Source organism: Barbus barbus (assembly GCF_936440315.1).
Source record: "Barbus barbus genome assembly, chromosome: 39".
Classification (NCBI taxonomy): Eukaryota; Metazoa; Chordata; class Actinopteri; order Cypriniformes; family Cyprinidae; genus Barbus; species Barbus barbus.
In genome coordinates this window covers 12,671,542-12,685,966 of record NC_136717.1, presented here as the reverse complement: position 1 = coordinate 12,685,966, position 14,425 = coordinate 12,671,542, and the positions used below count along the sequence as shown (strand labels likewise).

The 14,425-nt window shown below is 36.1% G+C and overlaps 1 protein-coding gene across 1 annotated transcript in view; it reads left to right on the top strand.

Moving 5' to 3' along the window:
* The window catches only part of LOC306858825 (neuron navigator 3-like), a 147,701-nt gene that overhangs the window by 87,664 nt on the left and 45,612 nt on the right, over positions 1-14,425 (top strand). The window contains exons 10-11 of the mRNA XM_079399580.1: positions 4,336-4,444; positions 12,364-12,732. Of these exons, the coding sequence (XP_079255706.1) occupies positions 4,336-4,444; positions 12,364-12,732 (478 nt within the window). The remainder of the gene's footprint in view (positions 1-4,335; positions 4,445-12,363; positions 12,733-14,425) is intronic.

The following is a 14,425-nucleotide window of genomic DNA, read 5'->3' as shown; positions in this document are numbered from 1 at the left end:
TGAGAATTAAGCAGGTTTTTGCTACTGTACCTTTAACGATATATATAAATGTCTAAGCTCTTTGCTATGAGTGTGCACAAATATGCTGTGTCCCACATTTGCATCTCGATTTGAAATGAGTGATACAGTACAACGCAGATCTGAATTATGCAAAACACAAACTTCACAATGCATTCAATTCCGGTTTGAAGCTGTAGACTCTGAGGTTAGCTTTCACACTGCCACAATGTGGTTAAATCAGTGCAAACTCTCAGCTACCATCTGATCAGACAGAGCCAGCGGTGTGTCCTCACGCCCTCCTTTGCTGCTGAAGGCTCAAGTGGTGCTTGCAGAAATGTGTCTGCTCACCCAGAGGGCAACAAGTGCACATTATGCCACCCAGAGCCCTCTTGATCATCAAATATCTGAGTCAGAAGCTCTTGTATGGCTTGCTTATATCCAGCATTCACATGCAGTGAGAATAGCCTTGCACCTGCTATGTGTGTGTGGGTTTGAAATGGCCCTGTAGCTCTATATGTGAGATGCAGGGGAGAGAAATTACTTTATTTGCCTTAAACAGTTTGGCTGAATGGTCCATTACAATCCCATAAAACAAAGCCTTATGGGTAAAAGAGAGCCTGATGCATTCACAGTGACTCAGTATGTGTTTGTTTGTGCTCCAGGGTCATGCCTTTCTGTGCTGTGGGGATCAGGATGGTCAACTAGTTAAATTAGTTAGGTTGAGTTTTTTTTCATTAGGTTGTCGTTTTAGCTTTAATATTTGATGCAGTGTGCTTTAAAAGGGATGGATTTTGAGAACGACAATTTCAGCATGGTAGCTGAAAGTGTCATTTTAGAGACTGATCGTACGTGGTTAAAGCCATTCTCTTTATTTCATCACCACTACATTCATATTTTGTAATAAATCAAATCATCTGCTTTGAGCAATATAATTTTGCACAAAGTGTTGTATGTATAGTGCCTATAAAAACAGACATCTTACACTGCTTTAGATCATGAACTTTGCTTTCTTAGATTGAAGTTTAGCGATTTAAAACTGTTTTGATTATAATAATGCACCCAATGCAAATGTTACTGAAAGGAATATAAAATAGCTTCAAGACCAACTTTTTTGCTTTCATTCTGGCCTAGGATTGGTGGTTAGTCATGACACTCTTGCACTTGGTTGTACTCTTCATCAATCTTCTACCTTCTCAGATGGATCTTCCACTCAGAGGGCTTGAGTCAGGCTCACTTTGTCAGGCTCACTTTGCTTCTGTTTGTTAGTTTGTCTGATTGACTGATTTGATTGTTTATATGTGTATAGGAGAGTGTCTAGTTCTTTCAGCAGCAGCACAGATGTGCTAACACACAATACGGGGTGGCGTTTACTTACACAAGAGAAAAATAAGCTTTGACCTTGAGGCGTTTGACAAGTGAGAAGTGCTGTTGGAAATAGTTGTGGGTGTAAATCTTGATGCGATTCATCATGGTTCACATGGGAATCACCTTTTATATTTCGTATTTATATATTTATTTTCACTTTTGCTAAAGACTTCTAAAAAAATTGAATGTCACATTTAAAATGAATTGTAAAATTAGCGTGTGTTGCGAAAGTAATTATGATCAGTTTTTATGTACTGTAACACTAATTTTAAATGCCCACATACTGTATGTCAGTTTCACTGCAACATAATCATACAAGCAACACACTTAAGATCAGTGCACATATATTCTTTTCTGTTATTTAATTAGTGTTTTACATCATATGCAATTGGAATTGTATTTTACAGTCAGTATGTGTGCATTAGGGCCAGACGTGATTGGATCAAATAAGCAGGTCTCTGATGGGATGCGAGAGCCCTGCAGACCTGCTGATAGACCTCCTGCTGCCATCATCAGCCTGTATGAGTGTCTCTATGAGTATCTTTGTTCAATGGGTTTAATGCAGTGGAAAAGAAGCACTTAACTTAACCTCTGCAGATCCAGAGCCTGTGTTCTAGTGGCGTTGTGTTCATGAAGAACTCTTTCAAGTGAACAAATCATATTCAAATCAAGATTCTTGCCTTTGATGTCTTTTTCTGTCTTTGTAAGGGTGTTTTTGCAGTTTATTATTACAACCCGAATTCCGGAAATGTTGGGACATTTTTTAAATTTGAATAAAATGAAAACTAAAAGAATTTCAAATCACATGAGCCAATATTTTATTTACAATAGAACATAGATAACATAACAAATGTTTAAACTGAGAAATTTTACAATTTTATGCACAAAATGAGCTCATTTCAAATGTAATGCCTGCTACAGGTCTCAAAATAGTTGGGACGGGGCATGTTTACCATGGTGTAGCATCTCCTCTTCTTTTCAAAACAGTTTGAAGACGTCTGGGCATCGAGGTTATGAGTTTCTGGAGTTTTGGTGTTGGAATTTGGTCCCATTCTTGCCTGATATAGGTTTCCAGCTGCTGAAGAGTTCATGGTCGTCTTTGACGTATTTTTCATTTAATGATGCACCAAATGTTCTCTATAAGTGAAAGAACTGGACTGCAGGCAGGCCAATTCAGCACCCGAACTCTTCTACTACGAAGCCATGCTTTTGTAATAGCTGCAGTATGTGGTTCTGCATTGTCCTGCTGAAATACACAGGACCTTCCCTGAAATAGACATCGTCTGGAGGGGAGCATATGTTGCTATAAGACCTTTATATACCTTTCAGCATTCATAGTGCTTTCCAAAACATGCAAGCTACCCATACCGTATGCACTTATGCACCCCCATACCATCAGAGATGCTGGCTTTTGAATTGCCTTTTGAACTTCCTCCTCTTTAGCCTGGAGGACACGGCATCCATGATTTCCAACAAGAATGTCAATTTTGGACTTGTCTGACCATAGAACACTTTTCCACTTTGAAACACTTGTCCATTTTAAATGAGCCTTGGCCCATAGGACATGACGGCACTTCTGGACCATGTTCACATATGGCTTCCTTTTTGCATGATAGAGTTTTAGTTGGCATCTGCAGATGGCACGTGGATTGTGTTTACCGACAGTGGTTTCTGGAAGTATTCCTGGGCCCATTTAGTAATGTCAATGACAGAATCATGAGTGATGCAGTGTCGTCTGAGGGCCCAAAGACCACGGGCATCCAACGAAGGTCTTAGGCCTTGTTCCTTACGCACAGAGATTTCTCCAGTTTCTCTGAATCTTTTGATAATGTTATGCACTGTAGATGATGAGATTTGCAAAGCCTTTGCAATTTGACATTGAGGAACGTTGTTTTTAAAGTATTCCACAATCTTTCACACTCTTTCACAGATTGGAGAGCCTCTGCCCATCTTTACTTCTGAGAGACTCTGCCTCTCTAAGACATCCCTTTTATAGCTAATCATGTTAAAGACCTGATGTCAATTAACTTAATTAGTTGCTAGATGTTCTCCCAGCTGAATCTTTTCAAAATGTCTTGCTTTTTCAGCCCTTTGTTGCCCCCGTGCCAAATTTTTGAGACCTGTAGCAGGCATCACATTTGAACTTAGTTCTTTTAAAAATGTAAAATAAAAGTGTAAAATTTCTGTTTAAACATTTGTTATGTTATCTATGTTCTATTGTAAATAAAATATTGGCTCCTGTGATTTGAAATTCTTTTAGTTTTCAATTCATTCAAATTTAAAATAACGTCCCAACATTTCCAGAATTCTGGTTGTAATTCATTTGCTTGTTATATTTATTTATTGTATTAAATAATAGAGAATATAGAAAATAGATATACTTAGTTGTCATTTGTGGGGAAACAACATTTAAGCAGCATTTCTGGAGTCTACTTTGTATCGCAAAGTAGATTTTTAAATGAATCAGTTGAGTGAACGACTCAATGACTCATTAGTCACTAACAATAATGCTGTAACCTGCAGAAAGGATTCACTAAATTAATCTTTAATGGGGGAACAGATCCAAATAATGTATATCATTGAGATGAATCCACTTTTGTTCAGAAAATGAGTATTACAATCTGTGCAGTAAAATGACTGTTTTATAAGCAAATCGTGCTCCAGCCAAACTTTGAGCGAGGCTTAGGGGTTAAGAAGTGGTGTCATAGCGCACGGATTACTCCATGCTTCGTGGAAAAGTGATGACCGTGAAATCTGTCCCTTTATCCCATCAGCTGCACAGCAAGCTGTAACTTCAGCATCTGAGTTGACATGCAAGAGCAGACAGCCTCCACTCACTAACCGCTGGCCGCAGCATGTTTGACTGGTTCATATGCCGAGTCCATTCTGCCTTCCAGACTATTTACTAGCATGCGACTTGGCGCCTGTAACAGGGTCAGTAACCAATGTTTTCTTCTTTCTATCCACCAGGGGAGGATCCAGAAGCTAGACGGATGCGTACGGTGAAGAACATTGCTGACCTGAGACAGAATCTTGAAGAAACCATGTCTAGTTTACGCGGGACGCAGATTAGCCACAGGTGAGTGTTTGATCGTTGAGGAAAAATAGTGCAAAGGCAGATTTCCAGGCTAGTTAATGCTGGTTTAGCTCTAATTTAGCTGATGGACAGCAAAATGTAGATGGTGAAGCTAATGAACGAGCATGATCTTACTTGTAAAGCTTTTTGCAAAAAGTTGTCGCAGTGCGTTTTGGGATTGCCTGATCCACAAAGATATATATAGCAGTTGAGTAAGACATCATGAAAAGAAAGTTCATTAGCTCCACACAGTGACAGCTGCACTTTCCAAATATTGGGTCTCTTTTGCCAATTTCATTTCTTTAAAGACAGAGCTCAGTTTGGCACTCATAAACAATGCAAACCCTCGCTGTGCCAACATCTTTTCTAACAAAGACGCTCACCAATCTCATTGTGAAATGAAAAATGCTCTCATTTTTGTCGAGTTAATCATTAAAACCCAAATTCCCAAACACCCAATTACTGCAGAAAATACATAAGCGTAACCACATTTTTCCAGCCTATTTCAGCACCTCTCTCTTTATCTCACTCACAATGTGTACGTAATTTCACAGGAAAGTGGTTCAGAGGCAGCGCTCTGACATGACAGATGGTGTTGGCCCTCTCTCTCTCTCTTTCCCTCACAGGGAGCATCTTCTTTGGAAATCAATGCTTGGTCTTTTTGTTTTTTTCATAGCACATTGCTTCTCAAAGGAGCCAAAGAGGTGTTAGACACTTCCTCACCCTCCCTCGCCGTAAAGCTAATCAGTAAAGAGCCCATGAATCAAAAAACTCCAACCCTTGGAGTTCATAATGGTCAGATATATATTGTTGACACACAGCTGTCAGGCTGTGCTTGAAATGAATGAAGATAAGGAAAAGCTATTCTTCACTATGACAAACTAAACCGAGCAATTCACTACAATATGTTTTATAACATACAACAGATGAAAAGATGATGGTGATCCAGCCAGGACTCTTTTAATTTTACGGAATAGCTCTATTTTTCACCTTTGTGACACTGTTTGGTTGTCAGGAAGTTGAAGTGTGGTTTCCTGAGACATTGGTCCACTATGTGGATTTCATCGTACATACAGTCGAATCTCGCAGGAGCTTTTCAAATTGACTTCCATTCATCTCCAAACATACCATATGGTATATATTCTAAAAGATTATAGAATGTAAGTGTTCTTTCAGAAGCTTCTGCTCACACCTATTCACTGCTGTGTTGGGAACGCCACAAAGCTCTATTGATCTGAGCCTGTGTTCATGTTTTGAAGATTCTCTGAGCTTAAATATTGTATTGATTGATGTTATAGAAAAAAAACCTTCTTCAAGGTCAAGACAGCATCTCGAAGAAAATAAAAATCCCTCTAGACTTCAAATCAAGAATCTCAAGAGGATTTATCAAATGTTGACTCCTAAAATCTATGTAGTTACTATATAGGCAGCTTACGTTAGTGTTAATTTTGTCAGCCTTTTTTAATTTTGTCTTAGTTTTAGGGCCAGATTTACTAAACAGGACAAATTAGCGTTAGAGCGCAGTTCCATAAAAGTGCCGATGGGAGGGGAAAATTCTATGGGTGATTTACTGACAAGGTGTACATTAAAGAACACAGACACAACATCTCATTTCCATAATGAACAGCACAATCTACCAAGAGCAGTGCAAATTACCGCCTGCTTTAAGACATGCTTTTTTGGCGCATTAAATAACGCTGCAAATACCAGTGAATTGGCGAGCGCAATTCTTAGTAAATCGCGTCGCATGATTCATTTAAATACTCTCCTCCCATAAATTTAGTGATCGAAAGGGAAACTCCTACAAATGCATATTCAATAAGGTGAGTCACAAACATAAACGTCCATGCCTTTTCAGTGCTAATTTCCCACTGCGTGTCTTTAGTAAATCCTGACAGTAGTTTTTAACGCCGAATGAGGGTTTGCGTTTGCGCAAGCTGATAGTAAATCTGACACTTAGTCTTTTAAATTAGACTTAGTCTTATTCCTGTCAGATGTACGTTTTAGTTATTATTATATTTAGTCAACCTTGTCCCGTTTTTGTTTAGTCATGTTTAGTCGACTAAATGTCTGAGAATTTTCGTCTAGTTTTAGTCAATGAAAACTTAGTCACATTTTCATCATGCTGTATAATGATTAAAAATGATGATTTTCAGATCATCATGGGCACTACTCCAATGAAGACTGAGCATGTGTGCATGGTTGGCATATTGTAAAAAATTAAGCAAAACACCGGGCAGAAAATGTATCTTTTTAACAGAGAAGCTCTGATTTGGAGATTTTAACTCCTCATATCTGGCAACCGCACATATGAAAGATTGTGTAGTAGAGGCGTTCGCAATAATTTTGTCTCCTTTTTTTTGGAGATAATAAAAAGGGATTTTGGTAAAGTTTTTTTTTTTTTAGTGTCAATGATATTGCATGTTGATACAGTCACAGTTATCATCTGATGACCTTGTCATCTCGTCATTGTCTCATTTTAGTCATGGGAAAAAAGCTTGTGAATGAACATGTTTCATCATATTTTTCATATGATGAAAACGAAATGTAAATGAAATATTGAACGAAAAATTAACAATAGCTTAAGTTGAAAAATAATTATTTTTATAACTGATTTATTTGTAATTACTAATTGTTTTTAATTTAGTTATTATTATTATTATTATTATATATATAATTTTATTTTTCAGATTTAAAAGAAAAATATGAACTGTATACATAATGCAGTTCAATGACAAAAAAGATGTGTATGAAATTTATAAAATTAACTAAACACTTATTTTACACCGTTTACTCAAATTTCACTAAAATATTTAAGCATTATGATTTGACCAAAAAAAAACTGCTTGTGTCAATTGGCAAGCATGCATGACAAATGTTGCAAAATGTTGTCAGATTTATAAATCTAGAGCTTGTCTCATTGTATGTACTGTGCATGTGAATCAAGATTCCAAACCATCATAAGCCATGATTGATTAATATTTACCTGATCAGCACCTCCCTATCTAATAGGATCCCATAGAATCCCATTCATTTAATAGGAAATTGAAATAAGCTCTAGCTCTTTTCCCACTGGTGATTTCTGTAATTGTGTTCCTGTTTCATCAAGCCATTTGATTTCTGGCCATCCGTTCAAGGGATAGCAGATTCAGAAAAATCCTGCAGTCTTACCCTTTCCCAATAGCACTAGCATGTTGCTAAGAGACAGGGGTTGTCGAGAAGACGAGACATCAGGAATATATATAGTGGAACTGTCAGCTGTCATGAGGAGGGACATCAGAGAGGGAGATAAATGCTGGTGACTGGGCCAGAGGGGGATTTGGCAAATCAATAGATTAGACAAAGCATCCTGCCCAAATCTGTTGCATCCAGTGACGTTAACTAACTCCAGATACATGATTTATGTTCTTAGCAAGCCATAAACCCCAGTTCATACACTTCTTGTTGACTTTGATTTGTAGACGAAAAGGAAAGTCATTGTTTCTTAGTTGGTCTGGGTTCTTTGTTCAACACTATTGGGAGTAGTACATAATACCATACTGCAGGGAGGCTCGCATTTCGCAGTTCCGGAGCCACTTTTAGAAAATGCTGGGTGACCAGATGGCTTTAAACCTGACCAAATTTTTGCATCTAAATAAAATTCCCACAGATTGAAGTTTAAAAATGCTGCAAAAGGCATTCAAATGTATTAACATTGGTTATGATGTTAGGTGTGATGCACTAACAATGAACAGTGTTTTCACAGCATTTATTTTAAAATATGTTATTTTGTATTAATCAAATTTGTTGATTTATAGTTTTTATTAATATTTTTAATTAGAATTGATTTTCATTTAATTTTAGTGATTTAATGTGCTTTGTGCATTTATAGTTTGTTTTATCATTTTTAATATTTCTGTCAGCTTTATTTTTATTTTTATTTTTTTTTCAGTTGATTTCCAAAGCAACATTTCTCATTTTTGAATTTCATCTAATATTTATATTTTTCTGCTCCATATTATTTTAATTACTGAAATTATTTCAGTAATCATTTTTAATAACTTCAATAATAAATAGTTTTAATATAGATTTTTTAATATTGGCTAACAATAACAACACTTTTATAAATCTTTCATGTATTGAAAGAACAATTATATATTTTTTAATACAATTTTGGCCTAGATTAATACATTTTGTAAAAAAAAAAATAGTTTTTGATTTTTAATGCATAATGTTGATAAACTGAACCTTATTGTAAAATGTTTCTGTATCACAATCATTAAAAAATTCAATAATTAAGAATTATAAATTGCAAAACATTAGTTATCCTTGCTTTCCTGCATGAATCCATTTAATCCATTTCTGCCTGTACTGAAAAAAAAGGATTTACTTTGAAACAATTGTCACTTCTTACTTTAAAGAAATTGATAGTAAGATTTCACAAATAGCTACAAATAAACAGTAAGTATTTTTTTTTATACTTTAATGGTATGGTATTTTCTTAAAACATACTTCCGTAATCTTTTATTCACAACTTTGAAAAATCAGTATTACAGTGTACCCAGTCAAAGCCCCCTTCTGTTTTTTGCTTGTATATTTGTATATGCATGCTTCTCATTTTTATTCATCTTGTCCACATACTGGCACTATTTTAAAAAACAACTTCAACTGCATGAACCAACTGTGTTGTGTTCAGATTGCAAAATTCAATATTACTGCTCAAATGTCCAATCTATACAAAAACACTGGTCAGCCATGTTTGTGACGATCACTGGCTTGTTATCCATCCTCCATTGCTGCTGAGTCACAAGTCTCTGGTGTATTTCATAACAAGAGCATCCACACACAAACAGAACATGCTTTGATAGCCACAGTTAGCGCTGGCGGCCACCCTTTCAAATATACCAAGCACAGCAGAATAACAATAAGCATGAAAGCTGTTTCTGTAAATGAGAGCTTTGGATTGCTCAATAAAATTCAACTACTGTAGTTCACTTTTTCACAGTATTTGAAAGTGTATCTCTTTCATAGGACCTTGTTAACCAGCTTACATGCTATCTAACCACTAATGAGATTCATTCTGAATGGACTTTGATGGTGAGGATATTAATATACCAGCGTTGTAGTCATGACAACATTGCCTTGTGCTGTTGACTTATTTGTTAAGTGACACTCATTTTTGACCCCCTGCTGTTGTCCCCTTATGCAAGTAACTGACTGTCATATTATTGTGGATTTGTTACTTGTAGATATTGTTTAAACAGACTATTTTATATTCGTGAATAATGCTGAATATTTATGTTCATTCTAAGATTAATCCACACCTCAAAATTTACCCTAGAAATGGAAAATATCCCTGTAATGTGATTGCCTCACCACTAGAGAGAGCTGTTGCAGGACAGTCTTCTTGCAGGATGGGTGTGTCAAGATGGGCATCTGCATTTGAGCATCTGTCCATATGCTGTTTTCTCACACGTTCCCGCATCAACAAGCTTATTATGTGTGGAGATGCCTATGCACACATCAGTTCACACATTGATAGTCACGCAATCAGAGACATGGACGGAGCACTTAACAAAGGTCAGGAGGTCAAACTGAAGTTGTGCCCGTGCTAACATGCTTGTTGATGGGCTGCTGCTAGTTGAAGTGGATTAGACATGACACGATGAGAATAGCTTCCATTTTATGGAGAGCAGCAATCAAACACAGCCACATTGGCAATCTTTCTGCTTCAGCTGGGTCCTTCACACCATGCTGAACACTCACAACCTACAGATAGAAGACCTGCTGTGGAAAGAGACTTGGTCTAATATAGACATATCAAGGATCTGATGTGGGCAGGATCTTATAAAGACACTACTGTATGTATCAGTTAAAAAGCTTATAGTTATTATAGTTTTTAATATAATTTTGTAGTGCTGGGCAACGATTAATCACGATTAATCGCATCCAAAATAAATGTTTTTGTGTACATAATATATGTTTGTGTACGGTGAATATTCAAAGACACACACATACAGTATATATTCAGAAAATATTCGCATGTATATATTTATATTCATATAATTTATATTATATATAAATATATTTAATATGTAAGCAATATTTCTTACATGTATACATGCACGTGTATGTATTTATATATACATAATAAATAAACACAGTACACACACATATATTATGTACACAAAATTTTTTATTTTGGATAAATCGTTACGATTAATCGTTGCCCAGCACTATAATTTTGTAATAGTTTTATTTTATTTTATTTTATTTATTTATTTTCGGTGTCGTTTTTGTCTTTTTTATTGTGATAGGACAGTATTTAGACGGGAAGCGAAGTGATAGAGAAAGAGGGGGGGTTGGGATCGGGAAAGGAACTCGAACTCGGGACGCCCATCGTGCAACAGCGCTATATGTCGGCACGCTGATGATTTTTGTATTTGTTTGTATTTTTATTTTATTTTATTTTTGGGCTGCCAAATTTCATGTTAACTAATATAAAATAACTTTAAATAGCTGCATTACATTTCTCAGGGACATCTTGTCTTGATGTTATCTGTGTAGCATTATCTAGTGATATATTCATGTTTGAAAACATAGCATGTATGGGGCCCTATTTGGTAACAGCTTGCGCCAGTGCAAACCGTCTTTTGGCGTTAAAACAGTACTGTCAGGTTTTACTAAAGAGACGAAGAATGAGTGAAGAATTAGCGCTGAAAAGGTGTGGACACAGTTACTTTTTGCACCTGAACTTATTGAATATGCATTTGTAGGAGTTTCCCTATCAGATGCAAAATTTATGGGAGGAGAATATTAAAATTAATCACACAACGTGATTTACTAATGTTTGCGCTCGTCAAATTACTGGTATTTTCGCCATTATTTAACACCCAAAAAAAAGCATGTCTTAAAGCAGGTGGTAATTTGCGCTGCACTTGGTAGATTGCACTGGTCATTGTAGAAATATAATGATTCTTTAATGTGCACATTGTTAGTAAATCACCCGCAGCATTTTCCCCTCCCGTTGGCGCTTTTATGGAATTGTGCTCTAACGCTAATTTGCCCTGTTTATTAAATCTGGCCCATTGTGTATCGATTAGCATTCCTATACATGTCAATGGCACTCACTCTCCTAGAGGTATGTACTACCATTTAAAACTGAAAAATCATTTATTTTACTTAGCAAGGATGCATTAATTGATCAAAATTGACAAAATATATTTATAATGTTGCAAATGATTTTATTTCAAATAATATGTTTCTTTGGAACTTTCTATTTGTCAAAGAATCCTGAAAAAATGGTAACAGTTTCTACAAAAATATTGTTACTTGAGCACTAAATCAGCATATTAGAATGATTTCTGAAGGATCATGTTACACTGAAGACTAGAGTAATGATGCTGAAAATTACAATATAATAATCACAATATATTTTAAAATATATTAAAATAGAAAACAGTTATTTTAAATCTTAATAATATTTCACAATATTAGTGTTTTTACTGTATTTTTGCTCAAATAAATGCAACTTGGGAGAACATAATAGACGTCTTTCAAAAACATTTACAAAATCTTACCGCTCCCCCAAACTTTTGAACAGTGGTGGCACAGTTGTTTTGTAGCAAATCAGCTCAAATGCCAATCATATTTGTGTATTCAACATATAAGTCTGAGTCAGTGCAAATATTCAAGTAACTTGGTGGATATTTTAAACTCTAAACTTTACTTTAGGAACAGTGCTGCATTGCAGGGTACAGATTGGTCCTCAAACTGTCAAGCAAACTCCTCACCTTGGCACAGGTGCTGGATATTTATGTCTTTAAATGGCAAGTCAGCTTCTTTCGGAAGCAGGATATTGATCTAATTACCCAAATCCGCCTGCAATCCCAAAATTCTCTCCTCTAATCTCCTTCTCTTCCTCTATTTTTTTTTCTTTGTAGTACCCTTGAGACAACATTCGACACCACTGTAACTACAGAAGTGAACGGTCGTGGCCTCCCCGCCCTATCTACCCGCTCCTCCCCAATGTCTTGGCGTCTCGGCCAAGCGTCGAGTCCCCGTCTTCAGGCCGGCGATGCTCCTAGCTACACTCCGCCCAGATCCAGTGCCAGCACCACTGCTCGCTATGGTGACCCCTCGAGGTTGTTATACACTGCCCCCCTGAGGAGAGCGGCTGCCTCAGGAGTTCGAGGGTCAGAGCCGGGAGAGAAGGGTGGGGTTTCAGAAGCGGGGCCAGAGGTGGATGTGACCGGATACGGGAGCGATGGTGATATACTCGCCAAGAATGTACACGCAGATGATATCAGTGGGTAAGAAACTATGAAATAAGAAACCATGTTGAGAAAAAAATGGCCTTTTTACATATGAGATTCGGTAACACTTTACTTGAAGGGGTGTGCATAGGACTGACATGACACCTTCATAATCTTGACATGACGCATGTCATGAATATGAAGGAGGTTTTATGCATGTTTATTACAACTGTCATTAAGTGTCATTCGCTCAGTTATGTCATTTTTAATGCAAAGATGACATTATTTGACCTAACCCTACCCTTACCCTAACCCTAGCCCATAGCAAAGACATCTCAAACAATGTCATCTTTGCATTAAAAATTACATAACTGAGTGAATGACACTTAATGATAGTTGTCACAAACATGCATAAAAAATGTGTCATGTCATGATTATGAAGGTGTCATGTCAGTCTTATGCACACTCCTTCAAGTTAAGTGTAACCTGAGATTCTTTTTAATGAGTGAAGATAGTTTAATGAGGTCAGTTGAACTATCAATCACTTTTTCTGTTGGTGTATGCAGTGTTCACAAAGGGAAGGCTGTTTGAAAAAATTATGATCGATTTATAACATTTACACACATTCCATCAGAGCAGAGAAGCAGATACTCCCAATATCCTTATGTGGGTGAGAAACACCGTCATATGTCTCTGTTGGGAGGAATAGCTCAGGGTCACGTATACATCACTGTGTGATGCACTATTGCTTCTGCCCTTGCTGTCTCTATGCTGATGAATAGACGGAGAAAGAAAAATAATATTACAAATGAAGTCTGTATAAGACTGACTTACACGGGAACGGGTATTGATACCCCTGAAGAAACTTGCATGAAAGTGATGGATTTGGGAATACTAAACACAATAAAGCTCCTGCACTCAAAGCTGCAGGCAGTACATCAGCCTAAAACAGCAATTAGCTGAAGCATGATGCTAATTATCAGAACATTAATGTTTTCGGTGCTCTCCCATGTGTGACGTGTTTATAACTCACTGACTCACACCTAAGAGCAGTTAAAAATTATCCTCATACGCACAAAGCAGTGTTGTTTTAGTATCATTTTTATATTTTGAGTTAGCTTTTATTTTTATAATTTCAGGTTTTTGAAATTAATCAGGTAAATTTTTTTAGTTTTTATTTATATTTCAGCTTTATTCCAATCAACCAAAAAAAAATATATATATAATATATAAATAATATACTATAAACTATATTATATAATATAATATATAATTTTAGTTTTAGTACAATAACAACATGGACACAAAGGAAAGTATTTTTGTTGTGCTTTTAAATATATATTTTAAAAATTACCCCATTAAGAAAGGAATTTACCCAAAACTTAAATGTCACCGTCTTGCCATTCCAAACTGGAATTACAGTACATTTATAATTCTGGAATTACATTTATATTCAATGAATGAATGAATACATACAGTACATACATAGTTCATAAAGCTCATGCACTGCAGTTTTTTTTTTCTTTTTTAAATCAAACAACTTTGTGTGAGAAACTGAATTGAAGTCATCATTCACTGAATATCTCTGTCATAGCTCTCAAATATAATTTGTGCTTCTGCATAAACATGCAAGAACCAGTAGCATTTGCCCAAATATCGTCAAATCTGGAAACAAAATTTGAGTAAATGATGAACAATTATTTAATTTCTGGGTTAACTCTTTGTTTTCCCAAAAATATATAACCTATAT